Below are 19,175 nucleotides of genomic sequence, written 5' to 3'. Positions count from 1 at the left end.
CACCCCTTGGACCAACCCCTTGGCCCTTCCCCTCCATTTTGCGCGTTCACGTGAAGGGGTAGGGGTATCCCAATCCCAGTTAACGCGGAGGGGTAGGGGAAGGGGTAGGGCTTCTGTACCCCTCCAAACGGAGATTTTCCTGGAGCTGACTCCGAACGAAGGGGTTTGAGTGATTTCCCACAATGCCATGCGGATTTCAGCGAGATTTCATGCGGATTTCAGAAAGATGGCGGTTCCCGCGGCGAAAGATTGTCATAAATGTATTTCTCCATTATTTACGTGTTTTAAGTTGTTATCCAGAGGAAACACGCCGCTTAATTCGCTTTCGAGCTGAGAATGAGCAGCGATTTCTGAAATCCAAGCTGCTGCTAAAAAGCTTTGGGAGTGAGTATTGTTTTCGGTTGCTTTACTGCGTACGTTTTGTTCTATTATTCTCGCTTTTATTGTTTACATGAGTGTTCTGACACCTCATTCTGTCGGATGTGGTGCACGAAGCGCCAAAGAGATCCCATTCAGTGGTGTTAGTTAACAAATCACACTCTGCCAGCAGAGATTTCTGGTTCTGGCTCTGACTGTAGCGGCTGGTCGCAGCCAATGACGCATTTGGTCGCGTTTTGCTAACGTAAACGCTGACAGAGGTACGCGATGACGTATGCGATCGTTGAAGGGCTATCCCAGTACGTAAGGGTTGAATTTCAAGCCCTATCCCTTGTAGCTCAGTTTCAAGGGGAAGGGCCAAGGGGAAGGCGGAGGGGTAGGGGTAGAAATTAGAATTGGGATTGGGCCTAATACTTTATTGAAGCAGCTTTTGATTTAATTACAGCATTCAGTCTTTTTGGGTCGGAGTCGATCAGTCTGCCACATCTAGACTTGGCAATATTTGCCCACTCTTCCTTGTAAAAGCGCTCCAAATCTGTCAGATTGCGAGGGCGTCTCTTGTGCACAGCCCTCTTCAGGCCAGCCCACAGATTTTCAATTGGATTTAGGTCTGGGCTCTGGCTGGGCCGTTCCAAAACTTTTTTGGGGTCGTTGTCGTGCTGAAAGATGAAATTCCTCTTCGTCTTCAGCTTTCTAGCAGACACCTGAAGGTTTTGGGCCAAAATTGGCTGGTATTTAGAACGGTTCATAATTCCCTCCACCTTGACTAAAGCCCCTGTTCCAGCTGAAGAAAAACAACCCCAAAACATGATGCTGCCACCACCATGCTTCACCGTGGGGATGGGGTTCTTTTGGTGATGCGCAGTGTTGTTTTTGCACCAAACATACCTTTTGGAATTGCAGCCAAAAAGTTCAACCTTGGTTTCATCAGACCAGAACACATTTTCCCACATGCTTTTGGGAGAGTTGATGGTCTGGTTTTTTGTTTTTGGGGTTTTTTTTTTTGCAAAATTTAGCCGGGCCTGGATGTTTTTCTTTGACCCTACCTCATAGTGCAGACATCTGGAGAATACGGGAGATTGTTGTCACATGTAGTTGTTACGACCCTGTCTGTTTTGGGGTGTCTTTAGCTCCACCCTGGTCCGTGTGTTGCTTAAGGTGCAATCAATAGGTGACTGGTCCAGGTGTGGAGGATTACAGATAATGGGGGCTTGGCCTATAAAAGGTCTCCCAAGAAGGCAAGAGGGAGCTTCCTCCTTCATTTTGGTTTGGTTAATTTACTTGTATTCACACTTTAACACATTACACTTTTATTTTATGTATTTTTGATGTTCTTTCATTATTTAAATAAATATCGATATATCGAACGTACTACTTGCTGTGGTCTCCCTTCATGTTGCACTTGCCTTGAGCCAGCGGGTGTAACATAGTACGCAACCAGTACTTGCCAGAAATTCCTGCAGCTCCTTCAGTGTTACTGTAGGCCTCTCGGCAGCCTCCCTGACCAGTTTTCGTCTTGTCTTTTCATCAATTTTGGAGGGACGTCCAGTTGTCGGTAACGTCATTGTTGTCCCATATTTTCTCCACTTCTTGATGATGGTCTTCACTGTGCTCCATGGTATATCTAATGCCGTGGAAATGTTTTTGCACCCTTCTCCTGACTGATACCTTTCAACACTGAGATCCCTTTGATGCTTTGTAAGCTCTCTGTGAACCCTGGCTTTTGCTGGAGGAGGCAACTGAGTAAATGTCTGAACTTTATTTGGGGTTAATCAGAGTCATTTCAATTGATGGTAGGTGTGAATGAATGAAGGCTTTATTTCAAACATGTCAAAGTAGTACAAAACAGAAGAGAAAAAAAAACAAAGAACAAATAAAAACAATTAAAAACAATGGAAACAATATTAACATGTTTGAAAAGGAGTAGGAAGAAGCATTAGCTTATTTAATCCTACCCCCTTTCCAATTAATTAATAATACTATTTACTTCCTGTGTGTTTATCTTTATTGTTATTTTTAAATCACATACTCCTGAACATAAGTAATTAAACATATTTGCCTGTACCAACAAAATAGAAAATAAACAAAGTAAATAAAAATATGTGCAAAAAACCCTCGTGCTCGTCCCACCCTTCTTCCTCCCTGTACCTAGTGAATACCATGTGTTTGTACCGCTGTTGGAATATACTCATGCTTGGACATTGCTTCAGCCTCCCCGACAGTCTGTTCCACAATTTCACTCCACATACTGAGATGCAATGTGTTTTTAAGGTTGTGCGAGCGAAAAGATGTTTAGAGTTCATTTCCCCCCTCAAATTATATCCCCCCTCTTTCTGAAAACAGTTTTTGAATGTTGACTGGAAGTAGGTTGTTTGTTGTTCTCTACATGATTTGTGCTGTTTGAAAATGAACCAGATCTGTGAGTTTTAGTATTTTTTATTTTAAGAATACAGGATTAGTATGTTCTCTATAACCAGTGTTGTGAATTGTCCTTATGGCTCTTTTCTGCCGTATAGTCAGTGGTTGTAATGTACGTTTATAAGTATTGCCCCAAATCTTTACACAGTAATTTAAGTATGGTAATATTATGCCGCTTTTCCACTACAAACGCGGCTGAGTCGGGCTGAGCCGTGCCGTGCTGAGTTGGGCTGAGTGGGGCTGTTGGAGTTGCATTTCGACTACAACCGCGCTGAACCGTACTGGCTGGAAGTGGGTGGACACATTGGGTGGAGTTAGCGAAAGTGGGTGGACGTCAGGTGATGTCGTTAAGCAGCGCAAACAGTGACATCAGTGAGCTTCTAAGCGGTAGTCTCACGACCCGAATAGTAAACAATAAACATGGAGGACATGGAGTCGTTAGTGTTGCTGGTCTTGGTGCTGTGGCTTGTTGTCACCGACAACGCGGACAGATACTGGCAAGAGCGTATAGATGAGGCGAGGCGCATAAGGCTTCAGAAATTCTCGTAATTCATAATTCTTCTTCTTCCGGGTTTGCGGTGTTTACAGATCCCAGCGCGCTCGCGGGGCGTGTGTGGGCATGTGAGGACACTCCTCCTCACCAATCAGTGCACAGGGGAGTGTCTGCTCACGCCCCCAACCTCACTCAGCTCGCTTTGGCTCGCTTCAGCCCCACTCCAAAACCGTGCGAGTTTTAGGGGCTAAGCAGGGCTGAAGCGAGCTGAGTCGTGCTGGTTTTTGGTAGTCGAAATGCGAGCCGTGTCAGGCTGAAGTGAGCTGAAGCGAGCTGAAGTGAGCTGAAAAAGGGTAGTGGAAAAGGGCCATTAGTGAGCTGTAAAGAAAGTGGAGTGATTTGTGGTCCAGAAAGTGTTTTGCCTTACTCAGTACTGAAATGCTCCGTGACAGTTTGGTTTGTACATGTTTTATGTGGGATTTCCATGTTATTTTATCGTCCACAATTACACCAAGAAATTTATTTTCATGTACCCTTACAATATCAACCCCATCTACATGTATTGAGGTTTTTCACCTGACGTCACAGGGTCATGTGACGCCCCGGTGTCCGCCATTTTGAAGGTCAAGCTAGTTAATGTCAACAACATAGTAGCTAGTATGTTACTGTAGCAATGTTTACGTTCAGTCATTTGGATGACTGTTAAAACCTTTCAGCCTCAAGTTTTTCCTTTACTGGATTTACTAGTTTACTGTAATTATGATCCGGCAGCTATTTACACCGGATCCAGTGTAAATAGCTGCCGGAGCGCGCTCCGGCTTGCTCCCCCTCAAATTAAGCAGCGCGCTCCGGCTTGCTCCCGGAGTGCTCCGGCCGAGGTTCCGGAGCGTGCTCCGGCTTGCTCCCCCCAAATTAACCAGCGTGCTCCGGGAGCAAGCCGGAGCACGCTGCTTAATTTGAGGGGGAGCAAGCCGGAGCGCGCTCCGGCAGCTATTTACACTGGATCCGGTGTAAATAGCTGCCGGATCATAATTACAGTAAACTAGTAAATCCAGTAAAGGAAAAACTTGAGACTGAAAGGTTTTAACAGTCATCCAAATGACTGAACGTAAACATTGCTACAGTAACATACTAGCTACTATGTTGTTGACATTAGCTAGTGCTAACAGCTAGCTGCTAGTACACTGCTACCACACAGACACCGACCCTAATAATACAGTTCTTGGTCATTGCCTGGTAACAGCAAATTTATAACGGGCCATGTCTCAACAGACTAAGAAGTTATTTCAATGACATTTAATAACATTTTGTTTATCCTGAGGACCGAAAGTAAATGAAAATGTGAACAAACCTTAGCTGTAATAAGATGGCGACCACCGGCTCCAGGGACGACCCGCTGATGTAGGCATGTTACCCAGCCTGACACAAAATATTTGTAGGCATCCAAACTCTTATACGCTTTCAGATCAATACCTGTGTATGGCGATGGGTTTTTAACGACATAGGTATACAGATCATGTGGGCCGAAGTCAGGTAAAGACGAGGGCTTCGTGTACTTCCGTACGTCAGTGAACAATCCTGGTGGAAGCAGGTAAACGTCGTTCTCTAAGCCTGCTAACCTCAATTTTTGCAAATACCTCTCCCTCTGCTCGCCCTGTAAATGCCCTACGTCGCTGGATAGTGAAGGTGTTTTCTGCATCTCGCTCCTTTTTCTTTTATGTTTTTCGTTTGTCGCCTTCCTCGCATTCAAACTGATTCGAGCTGTGACGTCCAAAATGGCAGCCTAACGATGCATCACATGACTTGGTCACGTGGGTGAAAAACCTCAATTAGTGCTTGAGTATTCCTTTTACAATTCCCAAATAACAAGAATTTAGTTTTATTAAGGTTTAAAGATAATTTGTTCCTGTCGAACCACTTCTTTAATTTAGACAGTTCTGCAGTGATCATCCCCAGAAGATCCTGTAAATTCCCCCCCCCGAACAAAAAATATTTGTGTCATCTGCAAATAAAACTAATTTTAATAACTTGGAAACTTTGCAGATATCATTTATGTAGAGAATGAACAGTTTTGGACCCAGTACTGACCCCTGGGGGACACCACAAGCAATGTCCAAGCATGAGGAAGTGTAATCTCCCAACTTCACAAACTGTCTCCTGTCCCTTAAATAGCTTTTCACCCAGTGCAAAACTATCGCCCTGATCCCATACCGTTCCAGTTTATTGATTAATATGTCATGATTGAATGTGTTGAAAGCTTTCTTGAGGTCGATGAATATTCCAATTGCGTACTGTTCGTGATCTACAGTATAGCGTTAGTGATTTCCTCAACTGATTCCATTAATGGTGTGAACCCAAAATGACTGCTGTAATTAAATCAACAGGTATTATTTTAAGGGTGTGCACACTTATGCAACCAGCTTATTGTACGTTTATGTTTTTCCCCTTAACAGATTTTTGTCTTTCAATTGAATTGTACAGGTTATAGGTCACATTAAAGGTGGGAAAAGTTTTGAAATTATTTATTGTGGTCTCATAGGTTTTTCCAATGTTAAAAAAAAAAAATCATTTTAACAGGGTGCGTACACTTTTTTTTTTTATATCCACTGTATATAAATTGATATACTCCGTAACAGCAAGCGTTGGTCATTTAAAATATCATGACATGAGCAGCACTTAAGGCAAATGGATTTCCAAGTGTTAAAGATATTAATATCAGACACTGAGAGCACTGGTCTAATCAGCAGTTAGCTGAGATTTAAATTGCTTAACAGAACTACAAGAGCATAAAGAAACAGGAAGATTATTCCAGAGTGCCTTAGGCAGTTGATTTAAAATAACTAGTTTGAAAAAGTTTAGTGTGGCACGGAAGAATGAGCAAGTTGAAGGCAGAGCTGTTACGAGTAGTACGAATTCTTGGGTTTCACGTGACGTCACATCCGCCTCATTAGTTATTCAGGACTTTAGCTGGTGGTCTACCAAAGCTCAGTTGACATAGCGTTTGTACGGAGAAGGTGCATTGCTCGCATGAAAAATGCCTTACGCTTGCGTTTTTCAAATCGATCAAACTGTGAAACTGATAAGTTTCTTCAGGGTTTCCCATGAACTAATAAAAAAAAAAAGGTGAATGAACAGAGGATTTCACAAAAAGATGTCGAGAAAGGCGGCTTTTGAACCCCTCACTGAAATCGAAGGGAGCCGAGTCGAAGCACGCTCGAGTTTGCATGTGACCACTTGGTGAAAGGTTTGTATCCGTCTCAGCTATGTCCTGAGTGTTTTTCTTGCTGTGTGTCGTTATTTTACGGTACTTTTTTTTAGTCACAAAGTGCTAAAGTCCCCAGCTGTTTCTTTGTTTCCTCCTCACAAAGTCCATATGCATGAAGATCACAACAAAATTTTTCCCCAGCCGTACAGTTACAATGCGCCGTGATCACTTGTCCGTCTTGTTTAACTAAGATCCAGGTCTTTAACGGGGTTTCTGATGATCTTTGTGAATGATTTAGCTGAGAGATAAGAGCCAACACAAGTGAGAATCAAGCCAACTGTTTGTTTACACTTCAACTTGCAGTGCTTCGTTGTAAATACACAAACGAAAAGCTTTTTAAAAAAAAAAAATACTGTACTTACATGGGCAAAAACAATACAGGATTCATTCGGCAGTGACTTGATAGCGAGGTCCTTTACCCAGCCACATACAAAAAAGCTGTAAGCCTCCATACTCTTCCACGCTTTCATTTGTTTTGCGGTGTAGAAGGATGTCTACAACACCAGGTAGTTCGAGATGTCGGGGAACTCGACTGAAGGGTCGTTTTCGAGATCGTATGACGACATCCTTCTTTCCCAGACTGTAGGGGTTGATTCCATTGCGCATAGCAATCTTCTGAATATATCTAAAGCGAGCAGTGGCTTCTAGATTCAGAGTGTACTCTGATAAGTTATCACTAGTTGTTTGCACTACGGCAGCTGTTTTGTTTTGCTCGACCACTGGAAGTGAAATCGTGAAGAAAAATCACGTGACTGAAACCCAAGAATTGGAAGCGACCTAGGCGACACTTGAAGTGTAAAAAGATAAATATCACTAATTTCATGATATGTAATGGGTAATAAATAGTGCTGTCAAACATGTCGCGTTATTAACGCGTTAACTTGACTCAATTTTAACGGCGATTAATTTTTTTATCGCAAGATTAACGCTCTGTGACATGATGCCACGCCCCGCACAGCCAGAGTCCTCTGCCCTCCCCCGAAGAGCCACGGTGCTCGGCTTAGGTTTCGTTTTCCCATCGGCGGCTCCAGACCCACTTTGCAGTGGCTGTGACAAGACGTGTTATGCTCTGCAATAAAAAAAAAAAAAAAACATTGGTACAACCAGTGTTCGAACTATGCCGATATTTTCGGGGGGGTCCCTTTTTTTTCCCTTGGGGGGGTGCTTGCGCTTGTCTCAGAGCGCGGCTCTCCATCGCGCGCTCACTTCGGATATGCAAATGCTTCCTGTTACACACGATTGCTATGTCAATAAACATCATTTTGCCAATATTTTAGAGACCCCCCCAACATTTCCCAAATCATGTTTTCAAGGGATCTCATGTCTGTTTCAGGGGATCTCGGATCCCCCGAGTACCCCTGTAGTTCGAACGGTGAGCAAGCCTATTCACTTTTTTATGCTGATAAGAGAATTACAATGGTTTTTCATGTGACAAAAATGTGCGATTAAATTGCGATTAATCGCGAGTTAACTACGACAGTCGCGACATTAATCGCGATTAAATATTTTAATCGCTTGACAGCACTAGTAATAAATTTAGCTTAACTAATCAAGCTTGGTAGCTAGTAGTATCACTCCTCCATTTAAGATGTACTTAGTTGCCCTCCTCCGGACACGTCCTCTGGACACTTTATTTACCGTCCCAAAAGATTACTTTCATCACTTTTCTATCAAGATACAATAAATGGAGACGATTTTCAGTTCATCGAGCCCAGACTGCAACGAAACAAAACAGGAAAAAGGCCGAGGGGGTGAATACTTTCGCAAGACACTGTATGTTGAGTAGATTTCGTAGCTACTAGAATGGTTTAGGTGTTATGAGAAGTGCGCCTTCTTGAAAGTTGAAATGAAAGCTACAGGACACTACTGCCTACAGACCAATTATCCCAAAAGCCCCGCAGAGTGAATCATGCTAATACTGATGTGCTTATCTCAGCCTCATGTCTACTCGAACCCGAGAGCTGTGTACGAGTATAGAGTACTCAGCAAGACTGAGCGTTTATGAAAGCTTTGTGGGCGTCTGATGTTTTTAGGACACGATGTTTTAGTCTAAATATTAATTTGAGGTCTGGGTGTAGATAAAGGGAACCCAGAGAGAACCCAGTTTAACAAATGAGACAAAAATATTATACTTGGTCATTTATTTATTGAGGAAAATGATCCAATATTACATATCTGTGAGTGGCAAAAGTATGTGAACCTCTAGGATTAGCAGTTAATTTGAAGGTGAAATTAGAGTCGGGTGTTTTCAATCAATGGGATGACAATCAGGTGTGAGTGGGCACCCTGTTTTATTTAAAGAACAGGGATCTATCAAAGTCTGATCTTCACAATACATTTGTGGAAGTGTATCATGGCACGAACAAAGGAGATTTCTGAGGACCTCAGAAAAAGCGTTGTTGATGCTCATCAGGCTGGAAAAGGTTACAAAACCATCTCTAAAGAGTTTGGACTCCACCAATCCACAGTCAGACAGATTGTGTACAAATGGAGGAAATTCAAGACCATTGTTACCCTCCCAAGGAGTGGTCGACCAACAAAGATCACTCCAAGAGCAAGGCGTGTTAGGCGACTCATCTCATCTCATTATCTCTAGCCGCTTTATCCTGTTCTACAGGGCCGCAGGCAAGCTGGAGCCTATCCCAGCTGACTACGGGCGAAAGGCGGGGTACACCCTGGACAAGTCGCCAGGTCATCACAGGGCTGACACATAGACACAGACAACCATTCACACTCACATTCACACCTACGGTCAATTTAGAGTCACCAGTTAACCTAACCTGCATGTCTTTGGACTGTGGGGGAAACCGGAGCACCCGGAGGAAACCCACGCGGACACAGGGAGAACATGCAAACTCCACACAGAAAGGCCCTCGCCGGCCCCGGGGCTCGAACCCAGACCTTCTTGCTGTGAGGCGACAGCGCTAACCACTACACCACCGTGCTGCCCGTTAGGCGACTCATTTTAGATTTTTCGAATCACAGATCGGCCGACAGCAGTTAAATACTACCGCTAGAAAAATAAAAAGTCTGTGCGTATTTTTATTTTAACCGCCGAAACCTACAAAAAGGAATGAAAAAAAATAGTCACGTATTTTTCTTGTAACAGCACTGTATCCCTGGTACTAGGTCATATTTCTTTAAGTAAAAAGTATTAGAATCACAAATACAAACAACAATGTGTGTCGTATATATCCACTTCAGCCGAGTCCAAAAACGAAACTATTTACGACATTGAGTATTCACTTGAATGTTTTTATGGTATTTACAACCGCTTTACAACAACGTCAACCTCGTGCTGACCGTGGCTGACGCTGACAGCATGGATTCCGAGCTATCGCCTCAACTGTACGTAAGCATAAAGTGTGGTGAAAAAAAGTCTTTTCACTGTCTCACTAACCAAAACGTGGGCGGTTTCGTCTCTCAAGCGTCAACAGTAAACAATGAAAAGATCAAAATGATCTTCGGTTCTCAGAAAGAAGGTGGTGATGTAACGAGCGCGATGCCGAATATGCCCACCATAACGTTAGTTCGCGATTTTGGCTGCAAGTATCTGACTGTGGAATTAGAAGAGGATGGTGGCGCAGAGAGTCCTATCGAATCAAGTAGCATGAACGTATCAGCCTTCGATGTGCTCATGAGAGCTCAACGGTCATATGACCACATACCTTCAGAGAAGTACAGTTGTGTTCATAAGTTTACATACCCTGGCAGAATCTGTGATTCTTTGACCACTTTTCAGAGAATATGAATGATAACACAAAAACATCTTTTCCACTCATGCTTAGTGGTTGGGTGAAGCCATTTATTGTCAAACGACTGTGTTTTCTCTTTTTAAATCATAATGACAACAGAAACTACCCAAATGACCCTGATCAAAAGTTCACATACCCTGGTGATTTTGGCCTGATAGCATGCACAGAAGTTGACACAAATGGGTTTGAATGGCTACTAAAGGTAGCATCCTCACCTGTGATCTGTTTGCTTGTAATCAGTGTGTGTGCATAAAAGCTGAGTGAGTTTCTGGGATCCAGACAGACTCTTGCATCTTTCATCCAGCCACTGACGTTTCTGGATTCTGAGTCATGAAGAAAGCAAAAGAATTGTCAACGGATCGACGGGAAAAGGGAGCTGAACTGCATAAAACAGGAAAAGGATACAAAAAGATATCCACGGAATTGATAATGCCAGTCAGCAGTGTTCAAACTGTGATTAACAAATGGAAAATCAGGGGCTCTGTTAAAACCAAACCACGGTCAGGTAGACCAACAAAAATTTACACCAAACAGCACAGAGACAAGCCTCAAAACTTCTGGAACAAGGTAATTTGGAGTGATGAGACCAAAATTGAACTTTTTGGCCACAACCATAAACGTTACATTTGGAGAGGTGTCAACAAGGCTTATGATGAAAGGAACACCATTCCTACTGTAAAGCACGGAGGTGGATCGCTGATGTTTTGGGGATGTGTGAGCTACAAAGGCACAGGAAACTTGGCCAAAGATGAATGCAGCACGTTATCAGCAAATACTGGAGGCAAATTTGCACTCATCAGCCCGGAAGCTGTGCATGGGACGTACTTGGACGTTCCAACATGACAACGATCCAAAACACAAGGCCAAGTCGACCCGTCATTGGCTACAGCAGAACAAAGGGAAGGTTCTGGAGTGGCCATCTCGGTCTCTTGACCTCAATATCATTGAGCCACTCTGGGGAGATCTCAAGCGCGCAGTTCATGCAAGACAGCCCAGGAATTTACAGGAACTGGAGGCTTTTTGCCAAGAAGAATGGGCAGCTTTACCATCTGAGAAAATAAAGAGCCTCATCCACAACTACCACAAAAGACTTCAGGCTGTCATTGATGTTAGAGGGGGCAATACACGGTATTAAGAACTGGGGTATGTAAACTTTTGATCAGGGTCATTTGGATGTTTTTTGTTGTCATTATGATTTAAAATAGAAAACACAGTTGTTTATCAATAAATGGCTTCAACCAACCACTAACCATGAGTGGAAAAAAAGTTTGTGTTATCATTCATATTCTCTGAAAAAAGGCCAAGAAAGCAAAAATTCTGCCAGGGTATGTAAACTTATGAGCACAACTGTAAGTACTGGAATGCTAGTCCGTGTTATAAACTTGTACACAAGTACATACATACATACATACATACATACATAAAATGTGTGTGTGTGTGTGTGTGTATATATATATATATATATTAGTGTGTGTGTGATGTATGTATGTCTCTTGAATTTAAATTATTTTATCATCTTAATCCGACATTGAAATTTTGCCATGCAAAAAAAAAAAATTGGACAGGACACTTTTTTTTTTTTTTTAATTTCGAAAATATGTTGAAAAAATCCGTGAACCTAAAGATAAAAATGTGGCCTAATAGTCAGCGAGGTCACAAAGGACCCCAGGGTAACTTCTAAGCAACTGAAGGCCTCTCTCACATTGGCTAATGTTCATGAGTCCACCATCAGGAGAACACTGAACAACAATGGTGTGCATGGCAGGGTTGCAAGGAGAAAGCCACTGCTCTCCAAAAAGAACATTGCTGCTCGTCTGCAGTTTGCTAAAGATCACGTGGACAAGCCAGAAGGCCACTGGAAAAATGTTTTGTGGACGGATGAGACCAAGATAGAACTTTTTGGTTTAAATGAGAAGCGTTATGTTTGGAGAAAGGAAAACACTGCATGCCAGCATAAGAACCTTATCCCATCTGTGAAACATGGTGGTGGTAGTATCATGGTTTGGGCCTGTTTTGCTGCATCTGGGCCAGGACGGCTTGCCATCATTGATGGAACAATGAATTGTGAATTATACCAGCAAATTCTAAAGGAAAATGTCAGGACATCTGTCCATGAACTGAATCTCAAGAGAAGGTGGGTCATACAGCAAGGCAATGACCCTAAGCACACAAGTCGTTCTACCAAAGAATGGTTAAAGAAGAATAAAGTTAATGTTTTGGAATGGCCAAGTCAAAGTCCTGACCTTAATCCAATGGAAATGTTGTGGAAGGACCTGAAGCGAGCAGTTCATGTGAGGAAACCCACCAACATCCTAGAGTTGAAGCTGTTCTGTACGGAGCAATGGGCTAAAATTCCTCCAAGCCGGTGTGCAGGACTGATCAACAGTTACCGCAAACGTTTAGTTGCAGTTATTGCTGCACAAGGGGGTCACACCAGATACTGAAAGCAAAGGATCACATACTTTTGCCACTCACAGATATGTAATATTGGATCATTTTCCTCAATTAATAAATGACCAAGTATAATATTTTTGTCTCATTTGTTTAACTGGGTTCTCTTTATCTACTTTTAGGACTTGTGTGAAAATCTGATGATGTTTTAGGTCATATTTATGCAGAAATATAGAAAATTCTAAAGGGTTCACAAACTTTCAAGCGTGTGTGTTATATTATATATATATATATATATATATATATATATATATATATATATATATATAAAATTTTCAATTTAGTCAAAAAACATCTAGAGAATCAAACAGCACGTATCTAGAAAAGAGGAGTTCAAATAGAGTATAAAGAAAACCCCACGAACCAGCAGTGATTCATAACTCAAGATTTTCTTGGGACAAAACATTAATAACGACAGCCTCAACCAAAATTAGAGTGAGGTTCTCACGTTTGACTTGTGCTCTAGGCTACCATCTAGTGAATTTTTAGCATAATCCTATCATAGGCAGCTGCGAGTCGACAACTTTCAGCCATCCAGGATCCAGTCTTGCAGCTCATTTTGAGTCGTTTTCGACTTTTTATCCCCCGCTGGCTGAAAGGCCCGAAGGGAGATTATGTCCTAGCGATGTCTATCCGTCCTGGGAAGGGTGCTCACCTTCTGAAATCAACTCCTCTCACGGTTTTTGGAGGAATTTCACGAAACTTGGCAGGATTCTTTGTTATATGTCGGTAATACGCATATTCCAATTTCGTTCAATTCGGTCGCATTTTACCAGTTACAACCCTTGATTACCAAAATTATACTTTGACAATTTCATGAGTGTGTTTTCCTTCTGAAATCAACTCCACTCACAATTTGTGGAGGAATTTCACCAAACTTGGCAAAAGGCTTTAGTATATGTCAGTATTGTAATTTTGTTCAATTCGGTCTCATTTTATCGGAGTTGTGGCCCTTGATTAACAACCTTGTACTTTCATGAAGGTGTGCTTGCCTTCTGACATCAACTCCTCTCACAATTTTTGGACAAATTTCTCGAAGCTTGGCAAAACGCCTTGTTATATGACGGTAATACGCAGATTGAGATTTTTAATTTAGTTTGTGAAAATTTTCCCAGTTTTGACTCTTGATTAAATAACTTGTACTCTGGTAATTTCATGAGGGTGAACGTTCTTCTGAAATCAGCTCCTCTCACAATTTGTGGAGGAATTTCACCAAACTTGGCTGAAGACTTTGTTATATAAAAGTTATACGCATATCGAAATTTCGTTTAATTTGGGCAGATTTTACCCGAGTTATGCCCTCGATTATTAACAAACTTGTACTTGGGCAATTTCATCAAGGTGTGCTTGCTTTCTGAACTCAACTTCCCTCACAATTTTTATCCCCCGCTGGTTGAAGGGTCCGAAGGGGGATTATGTCGTGGCGATGTCCGTCTGTCCCAGGAAGGGTGCTCACCTTCTGAAATCAACTCCTCTCACAATTTTGGGACGAATTTCATGAAACTTGGCAGGATTCTTTGTTATGTCGGTAATACGCATTTTACAATTTTGTTCAATTCAGTCACATTTTACCAGAGTTATGGCCTAGTTGCCAGCGGGGGATCTTGTGCTCTCAGAGCACTCTTGGGTCATCTCTCCCCACCCCCAAACTTTATTGGCCTTCAAACGACAAATTTGCAAGACATGCGAATGAAACAAAACCAATGAAAAAAGGAAGGTCCTAAAGGGTAGGCGTGAACAGGACTCCCTACTAAAACAGTAAAAAATTTTTGAAGGACTTGGGCAAAAGAAAAACACAAGTAAAATCTATTGTTGCCAATGGCAACCATAATTGCAACAGAGGCTCCACGAGCAAGGCCTGTCAATATCCAAAACCATTTAATTCACTGATTCTTGTACACATTAGTAACAAAAACTTTGAAAGACTTTAAACTAAGGAAATTAGTTGTAGCTCATTTGCATACGAGTTTGGCATCGCGATTGAAAAAACAAAGACTGAAAAGTATCGGTTTTATAAAATGGTGTTTCTAAGTACTTCATTTCGCTAGACTGGGATCATCGTGTGTGTGTGTGTGTGTGTGTGTGTGTGTGTGAGACCATGACTTACTGTACATATCCATGTAAAGCCTTATAAAGAAAAACTAAGTCCTTGACTTTGCGGCCGTAGGGAAGAGGGAACAGATCCAGTTGAATAAGTCTTTCTTTGTATGATAGTTCTCCTTGCTTGCCTTGTAGGATCCAGCGTGTGGCTCTTCTCTTTGTACCTTTTGTTCAAGTGTGTTTCCGACTCGCTCCATCAACCAGGTTTGCCAGGTTTCAAGTAACCTCCTAGCTCAGAAACCACACAAAAGACCTGAACCTCTCTGGCCTTTTGGAAAGCAGAGCTAAAACAAGGTTACCGCCCCAGTGATGTGCACGCATTTCTAATTTCACTCCATAAACCTACTTTACCTCTTCCTTTTAAAATGTACCGTTTCTTTTAATAGGAATCATTTTGTACGTCACGGACTCTCTCTCTCTCGACTTGCATTGTCTTTGTTTTGCAGCAATTTAGTAGGTTTAATTCCAGTTACTTGCTATAAAACAAGATCTTGGTGGCCGACGGAGTATTTTTAAGGTAGCACTGGGAAACTGGCAACCCTGTCATGACCGGTCTGGTCCACTCCTCCTCTTCCTCCAGTGAAAATGCCCATAGAGCAAGCATGGGGTAGCATGATTCTTGCCCCAGTCGGCCTCTCGTTGTGCTGCTTGTTCCTGTTTTTACCACTAGGTGCAGTAATGATGCTAAATGGGGCAGCGAATGTCCTGCCCCATGAATGTGCAATGTCCTAGAAAGGTGAGCAGATCAATAAAACTGTCAAATAGCAAATGACGCGGTACGTGGTGGTCCGGATCACCGTATTTTCCATACAAAACGAGGGCATTAATTAATTATTTTTCCTGGATTGTGGTCCGGTTCACCGTATGCTGTATTATATTACGATATAAATAAAAACTTACCAAAATCATACTGTGTTTGTCATTTAATACGAGGTTTTTTACAAAGTCGTACATCATTTGTTATTTTTTCTCAAACCGGAAGAGAGATGCATGCGTAAAACACACGCGCAATAAAAGATACCAGTTCTAACGCATGTAAAAAAGCGGGAGCTGCCACGAGGGAAGTGAAAAATAACTTTTTATTTGTCTTCTGAACTTGGTGGTCCGGACCACACCTGAAAACGGCGTGGTCCGGACCACAACGGTAGTCCGGACCACCGCGTACCGCGTCAAATACCGATTTTAAAAAGGAGTATTTTATGAAGATTTACATTTGGTAAATAGTTGATATATTGGTACATCACGTCATCTGCCCCATATACATGCCGCTACTGGTATTAGCATCACCAAGCAGACTCGATTTAACGATAGAACACTATAACTGCAGCCTTCTAAAGACACACATTTGAAAAAGTTATTACCAGTTATTTTTTAAGCATCTGATTCACTCAGATTAGCAATAAAGAGGCTAATGTGTGTGCAGTTAATGAAATTGTTGCGTGATGTACGCAAGGTTTTCAGAGGTTTCAAAGACTCTCTAATTGGTGTGAGCCTGTGTAGAAGGTAAATGTGTCTTATGTCGAGGATGGGCTCGCCAAATCAACAAACGACACCATGGGCAGTAAACCGGAGCAAGCCGTGTGTTTGGTGTTTCACAGCACGTGGACGTGGCCGCACTGCTCATCAAGTACAACGCATGCGTCAATGCCACTGATAAGTGGGCGTTCACGCCGCTGCATGAGGCTGCTCAGAAAGGGAGGACACAGCTGTGCGCACTGCTGCTTGCACACGGTGCCGATCCTGCACTCCGCAACCAGGAAGGCCAGTCGCCGCTGGACCTTGTGACGGTACCCCATGAGTCCCTCTGCTCGCTTTGCATCATCACACAGGGGAGGGGGTTCTTTTATTCTGACCTCTGTACACGTTTTCCATCACCTGTGTTGCTCCTTTGTGTGTGTGCTGCTTAAAGGTGCAATAAGCGTTTATAAGTCACATGGTAAATCCAGGAAGAATAGCTGGCTTTGTAGAAGACAATAGATTTTATGCATATTATTCCATCCACATTCACTGGATATGAGTAAACGCATGCTCTGATTGGCTCCTCTACTACTAGGATATCAGCTCCTATATAGTGAGGAGAGAAAAACAAAATGGCAGAGCACGTTGCCGAACCAACCGAGGACGAAATAAAAACTCAACTCGAAAACAAAACCCCAAGAAAATACAAAAAAAAAAAGCAACAAAATATGGAATGAAAGTATTTCATGGGAAGAACATATCTTTAAAATTTTCAAGTATTATTATTATTATTATTATTATAGCATTTTTCACAAATTTCTTCCTCCGAAGTGGAAATGATTTTGTTGGATGGTTTGTATAAAGTTTTTATTGATCAAATTTGCAAGAGATTCTGTTTCTCAAAATCCAGTCAATGTGGAGAGAATTGAGGTTTTTCACCTGACGTCACAGGGTCACGTGACGCCCCGGTGTCCGCCATTTTGAAGGTCAAGCTAGTTAATGTCAACAACAGTAGCTAGTATGTTACTGTAGCAATGTTTACGTTCAGTCATTTGGATGACTGTTAAAACCTTTCAGTCTCAAGTTTTTCCTTTACTGTATTTACTAGTTTACTGAGCTAGCGCGCTCCGGGGCAGGCTGGCGCTAGCTAGCGCGCTCTGGGGCAGGCTGCCCCAGAGCGCGCTAGCTCAGTAAACTAGTAAATACAGTAAAGGAAAAACTAGCTCAGTAAACTAGTAAATACAGTAAAGGAAAAACTAGCTAGCGCCAGCCTGCCCCGGAGCTAGCGCCAGCCTGCCCCGGAGCACGCTAGCTCAGTAAACTAGTAAATACAGTAAAGGAAAAACTTATAACGGGCCATGTCTCAACAGACTAAGAAGTTATTTCAACGACATTTAATAACATTTTGTTTATCCTGAGGACCAAAAGTAAATGAAAATGTGAACAAGCCTTAGCTGTCAGTGAACAATCCTGGTGGAAGCAGGTAAACGGCGTTCTCTAAGCCTGCTAACCCCAATTTTTGCAAATACCTCTCCCTCTGCTCGCCCTGTAAATGCCCTACGTCGCTGGATAGTGAAGGTGTTTTCTGCATCTCGCTCCTTTTTCTTTTGTTTTTCGTTTGTCGCCTTCCTCGCATTCAAACTGATTCGAGCCATGACGTCCAAAATGGCAGCATCACATGACTTGGTCACGTGGGTGAAAAACCTCAATAAGTACATGTCTTCTAGCCAACTCGGTGCTACGTGCCTCATCAGCTGTCAGCTCATGTACGACTCAATTTCGTGGAATAACTAATGTACTGTTAACATGTAGAAAATGAGACGCTGGTAAAACTGGTGGAAATTTGGTAGAAATGTTCAAATACCATTTTTATATGAATTGTACAACACTACAAGGACAGGTAAGGTTGGGAAATTTCAAAAGCAGGAGCTTAAATTCCCAGCATGAAGAGGTGTTTCAAGCATTTTCTTGGATGTGATTGGTATGTCTTATTATTATTATTATTATTATTATTTTATTTTTATTTTTTTTTTTAAGCTTGAAGCTAAGTAGCCAGGTTAGGTAGGAAACGCTAAGGAGTTGAAAAGATTCCAGATGGTTGCTGTGTAAATAATACTCCGAATTAGTTTGATGGATTGATTGTGTGCGTCTAACTCAAGGGTTGTTTTACAATCAGGGTACAAAGTTTGTGTCACAGGGGTCCAAAATTCAAATTGATTCAAACTGGTTCTTGTACCAGTTTTTAAGTGAAGGACAAGTTAAAGAACAGATTTCAGGTAATTTTTTTGACATGTGTGTATGGTAGTTTTGTATAATCTGCTATAAGATAAAGAAGATTAAGTGGAGCTTTAAGCAGGGCTGGGAGAAACAAATGAAGTGATTCTCGGAGAGGACATTTTATCTTTTTTTTTTTTTTTTTTTTTACAATTCAGAATCCACTACTTCCATAGTGCTTTTAAATATAAGGCTGTAAGCTTTGTGTTAGTTGTCTCTAATATTTATGTCCCAATATCTTGACCACATTTTAGGATGAAAATAATCTCATCTCATCATCTCTAGCCGCTTTATCCTTCTACAGGGTCGCAGGCAAGCTGGAGCCTATCCCAGCTGACTACGGGCGAAAGGCGGGGTACACCCTGGACAAGTCGCCAGGTCATCACAGGGCTGACACATAGACACAGACAACCATTCACACTCACATTCACACCTACGGTCAATTTAGAGTCACCAGTTAACCTAACCTGCATGTCTTTGGACTGTGGGGGAAACCGGAGCACCCGGAGGAAACCCACGCGGACACGGGGAGAACATGCAAACTCCACACAGAAAGGCCCTCGCCGGCCACGGGGCTCGAACC

At 42.2% G+C, this 19,175-nt stretch overlaps 1 protein-coding gene across 3 annotated transcripts in view; it reads left to right on the top strand.

Annotated features, from left to right (window-relative positions):
* LOC132898136 (poly [ADP-ribose] polymerase tankyrase-2-like) overlaps positions 1–19,175 on the top strand; it is a 136,154-nt gene that overhangs the window by 59,211 nt on the left and 57,768 nt on the right. For 2 of the 3 annotated variants that reach the window (XM_060939549.1, XM_060939547.1), the window contains one exon: positions 16,459–16,647. The exons of the other annotated variant lie outside the window; for it this stretch is intronic. In XM_060939549.1, the coding sequence (XP_060795532.1) occupies positions 16,459–16,647 (189 nt within the window). The remainder of the gene's footprint in view (positions 1–16,458; positions 16,648–19,175) is intronic. 3 annotated transcript variants of the gene reach the window in all.

This window comes from Neoarius graeffei, chromosome 14 (genome assembly GCF_027579695.1).
Source record: "Neoarius graeffei isolate fNeoGra1 chromosome 14, fNeoGra1.pri, whole genome shotgun sequence".
Classification (NCBI taxonomy): Eukaryota; Metazoa; Chordata; class Actinopteri; order Siluriformes; family Ariidae; genus Neoarius; species Neoarius graeffei.
This window is presented reverse-complemented; position numbering and strand designations above follow the sequence as displayed.